Raw genomic sequence first — 5,144 nt, forward strand, 5'->3', positions numbered from 1 at the left:
GAAGACCATGTATTATATTTCATTCGTCATATAAAGGAGTAAACACAACAACAACAACAATCCTGTCGTGCATTATGAGTGCATAAATATGCGTGTGCGCATGTGCTCTTTCGTGCGATGAGGCCCAGTTTTGACGAAAGGAAATGATGTCAAGCGCGACGGAAAGGTTGCCAAGTTTTCCGTGGTGTCAGTGTACCCCAGCACTCTGATTCGTGCGTGCGTGAATTCCGATTGGTTGGCATCGCTCGCGCTGGTAGTTCGTTGATGACTATGCCTGTTTACTGCACACGCCCCGTCTCTCGTCCCGTCGGGCTGCAGTAATACCCAGTAACTATAGACACTGATAAAAAGTGAGTGACACCAAAGAAGATTCTCCAGTGATTATATGGCGGCGACTGGGACGCGTTCACGCAAACACGCTAAAACATCCGTTTGAAGGAAATTTGCCCCTTTGAAATTCTCGTGTGTTTACTGCAGGAACGCGTACAGTTTGTCAACTTTGTGGTACGTCAGACGTGGCTTTGTTGAAGCGCATCCAGACAATAGCACCAGAGTGTATTGATTTGGAGTGGATCGATTAGACTCGCCATGATGCAAAAGCGCAAGGAACAGTTTCTGTGACGGTCGCATGTTGATTCGTTTAACAACACAGCAGAAGGCAAACTTTTCCAACAGGGGTCCGCATGTGTAGGTCAAGGGCCGTGTTTTACCGTTGGTTGATTGGTTGACTGACAAATTTAATATGCTGGTACAAGAAATCTTCATTAATTCAGCGAAATGCTGGGGGCTGTAACGAATGTAGTCTTGCTGTGTATATAGCGGGCAGACACCGTGATCTCTGCGACAAATCGGGAACCATGTCTATTCCTATGGCGGGAGATACCTCGGCACAGCTCCTCGGCACGGAGGAGATGCTTTTTGGTGAGTTTGATGTCACCACGCCCTCCACCAATGTTACAGGACCAAGGGAGTGTGAATTTCAAACCCTCCGGGCTTTGATTATGATACCATTTGCGCTTATATTTGTCGTGTCCGTACCCGGGAACTTGTTGGTCATTACTGCCATACATCGTGAGAGACGTCTCCAGAACCCAACGAATGTGTTCGTGACCGGACTGGCTGTGGCAGATATCATTAACGGATTATTTTCCATACCCTGCGCCTATTTCTGGTTTGTGAGTTACTGTGATACTGTGATAGTCCTCTATTGTCGTTTTCTTGCCAGAACGTGTTGTGCCTGTTCGGTGGTCCACCTCGTGCTTGTGTCTGTTGACCGCTACATAGCCGTCGCGAAGCCGCTGAAGTACCCATCGCTTCTGACACGAAGTAGGGCCAAGAAGAGCTCAGCCATAGCATGGGCTGTGATAATACTTTATATGTGTGTCATTGTCGTCCTGTACCATCTCACAATCGTATACGATTACTTGAAGTACGACGAAGGTACCCCGTTTCAAATCTTCTGGAACTACTTTCCTTCATCAATGATACTCGTGGCAATGGTTGTGACATCGGTCATCTATGGCTACGTACTTTACCAAGCTCACCAGCTGCGCGGTCGTATGAAGTCCATGATGAAGAAACACGTACCAGCCGCATCCATTCGTACGACGAACCGCGCCAAGCAGCTAAGGGCAACCAAGACCCTGGCTATAGTTGTGCTGGCCTTCGCTATCTGCTGGTTACCCATTTCGGTGACTATCTTCATTGAGGTTGGACCCAGCTATGACCCAGGCTTGTCGCTGGCTCCGACGCTGTTTTATTACGCGAACTCGGTGATGAACCCGCTGATATTTGCATATCGCAGCAGAGACTTTCGCGAGGCCTTCAAGAGTATCCTCGCTGCTCTTCTCTGCTGCTTTACGACGAAACCTGCGATGCTTCGGGGTCGTTCCGGTAGGCCCAGCGTGACATCTGATCGTGGCTCACATCGTGGCTCGTCTCAAAAGCAGTCATCATGCGGCGTTGAGAATCCAGCAGCAACGAACCAAAACATGACACATGATGTATGACATTGTGCCGCTCACATCTTTCTGGACGTATATCATCTCATCAGCGATATGCACTTTCCTTTGACTTTGTTGAACTTCACGTTTTACCACATATCTCGAACCTATGAAAAAATCACTTGGATATATTTCTCAGGGGCGGATCCAGGAATTCCGTAAAGGAGGGCGCAAAAATATTCTGGTGTCTGGGTTTCATTTCACTTTTTCTTTTTATTTCTTTTGTATTAACAAGAAATAAAGAGGGGGGCGCGCGCCCGCTGCGCCCCTCTCCTCTGGATCCGCCACTCTTTATCCCAACAGAATTTAATCAGTTAAAAAAAAAATAAATGTATTTCTTAAATAAGATCAGATATTGGTCGGTCGGTGCTAACTTTACCGTGATTGCTCACAGTAAAGGATTATAACCCTTTAAATCTGAAGTATTCATGACCTTGGCGTGATAGATGTTTGAAAGCAATAGAAACATTTCTTGTAGAAAAGTGACGTCATTATGTTTATTACATGCTATTGATATATTGGCTAAAATGACTTTCACGACAGGTCTTTTCCAGTTACAATTGTATACTGAATGCCTTATTCTTCACGCAGATACCTGCAATCTTTTCAGCACATTCTATTTTTTGATAATGAAGGGGAAAAAAAAAACTTGGCATTGTCTTGCCAATTTCTGAAAATCACTCCCATTTAAATGAGCTTTTAAGTAGTATTGATATTGTCTAAAATTATTTGTTTGCCGTAGATAACGTCGACAACAACAACAACAGAGCTAGAAAAAAGAGATAACAATCTGAATACATATACATGTACTTGTATACGGCAAAACCTGGTAAATTATTATGTCTAAATTGAGTTAAATGAAACTGTTCCATATCTACATTTCTATGATGTTACTCTTTTACTGAAAGTCAATATTATTATATAGATTGTATTCATATGGCTGGACGTAATTACATTGTCTTTCGAAATGTTACTAGTGTTGCTTTACGATGATTTTTATGCGACCATTGAATTTAAACATTGAGATCGTAATTCTCGAGTCAAAGTCTCTTGCATTTACTTGTACAACGTAAACGCTTTTTAGTGTAGACATGCAGTATTAGATGAATTAATGTCTACATATCTAACTTTACTTTCATTGCGTATGTTGTCTTGCCAGATCAGCATACCGAATGAGGCAAATGTCGGACTTGTAGAACAGAGGCTGAAGTTTTGTTTATTGGATCCAGATAATGTTTCTTGAAACCCGGAAGGGAGAAAATGTGATAAGAGTCGCGCTTCTTCGTTCATATCGAGTGACTTAAAAGTAAGCGCAGCGCAAGGTATGGAGCGTAGGATTATTTTTCCTTTAAATTCAGGGGTATCTGTCTGATAGGATTATGAATAAGACGTTGTTACTACAACCATGGTCCCTAAACATATTCCTTCAATTCCTTCAAAAGTGCTGAACAAAGTTTAACTTTAGTAACGCTATAAGGAAAGATAGACTGAATGTATTACGAAAGAACGAAATGCCAATAATAAACATTTTTTTGGGTGTTTTTAAACACAGCGACTCATACTGCCGTCTAGATTTGATTTTAAGATTTTAGCTGTAAAATAATGGTTTAATGAGAAAGGTGAACTCCCAAACAACGGAAATTCTTGCCTTCCTCGTCTTGATTGTTCTGTCTTTCCTTTTACATTGTATACATGTGCATGCTAAAACTTAACTGATCTCTTGGATTAAAGTACTCAGAGATAACGAAGCTGATTGTTATTTTGATTATATTTCTGCAGTACATTGTCTGGCTACCTGTTAGTTAATACTCTTCAAATTATCATGCGTGTTGGGAGATACATTGTATTTCTGACGCCAAAGCAGGGTGTACGATAATGTACAAAAAACTGTTATAGATAATATTTTGCAGAAGTTCATGTTGCTCGTTCAAGGGAAATTTCAACCCAGTTTATAAATTCAGTCTGAAAAGAAAGAGCAAAATCTTATAATCACAACAGTGAAAATCTGATGTTAAAAAAAATGAGACATTATGAAATTGTGACGTTTCTATAGTTTTTGCATTTAAAGGACAAGTTCACCTTCATAGACATGTGGATTGAATGAATGCAGCCATATTAATAGAACACATCAGCAAGAGTTCGAGGAAAATCGGACAATCCGTTTAAAAGTTAAGAATTTTTTAAGTTTCTGCTCAGTCACTTCTGGATGAGAAGACTACTACAGCTTGTGATGTGTACAACGATAATAAAAGAAAATTCAACATATTTTCGCTTTTCTCGCATAACAAAAGAACGCTTGACTTCCCTCTTTCTGAAGGCAAGGGGGAGTAATATCACCCTTAACATACGTCAGTGACGATTCGAGGAAATGTATGGTCTTTTCAAAAAGTAAAATTTTGTGAAATTCTCTTTATATTTTCCTTATGGCGTTGTACGCATGTGACATCATACACCGATTAATAGCCTTCACATCCAGCAGTGACTGTGCAGATACTTTAAAAATTCATAACTTTTGAACGGATTGGCCGATTTCCCCCAAACTGTGTTCTACATTATATACTAATATTGCTGCATTCACTCAATCCACATGTATATGAAGGTGGACTTGTCAATTAACAGTTCTCTAACAGCTGACTCAGCTGATATGTTCATATGCAAATAAATGAGCTTATGACGTCATCAATTCACAATTTTCCATCGATTGTGTACAATAAAATATCCAATATATGTTTGTTTGTTTTTTTTTTTTCTGCCATAAAATTGACAAGAATTATATCATTCCTGGCTGAATAACTTCAGAATAGCGATTACTCAGGCACATGTTTTCGAATTTTATTTAGACTGGGGCGTAAATGCATTTGAACAAAAAATTCGAAATTTGAAGATTTTCAAGATTTTGTGTAAACACTATAGGGCAAGTTGTGAGGAGATGACATCAGTTCAGTCATTTGCATATTTACATGGATATTGATTGATCGAGAAGTGCTTTGGAAAAATTAGCTAAACTTCACACTTCCAAAACTTCCTCACTTCTTATTTTCTTGTTTTGATCAATTTCCTCCATTGTGCTTATAAGATTTTACTCTTTCATATTAGACTTGCTTTTTAATAACAGTATTAGAATTTCCCTTTAGTACCAGA

General features: G+C 40.0%; 1 protein-coding gene across 1 annotated transcript; it reads left to right on the top strand.

Annotated features, from left to right (window-relative positions):
* Positions 1–432: 432 nt before the first annotated feature.
* On the top strand, positions 433–3,815 carry LOC140230780 (adenosine receptor A2b-like). The gene has a single exon (XM_072310920.1). It carries the CDS (start codon positions 858–860, stop codon positions 2,007–2,009), a length of 1,152 nt encoding a protein of 383 aa, XP_072167021.1. The 5' UTR covers positions 433–857; the 3' UTR covers positions 2,010–3,815.
* Positions 3,816–5,144: the final 1,329 nt, after the last annotated feature.

Source organism: Diadema setosum, chromosome 7 (genome assembly GCF_964275005.1).
Source record: "Diadema setosum chromosome 7, eeDiaSeto1, whole genome shotgun sequence".
Classification (NCBI taxonomy): Eukaryota; Metazoa; Echinodermata; class Echinoidea; order Diadematoida; family Diadematidae; genus Diadema; species Diadema setosum.

Coding starts and splice junctions, on each gene's coding strand:
- LOC140230780 (XM_072310920.1), top strand. CDS start 858: ATGTCTATTCCTATGGCGGGAGATACCTCGGCACAGCTCCTCGGCACG.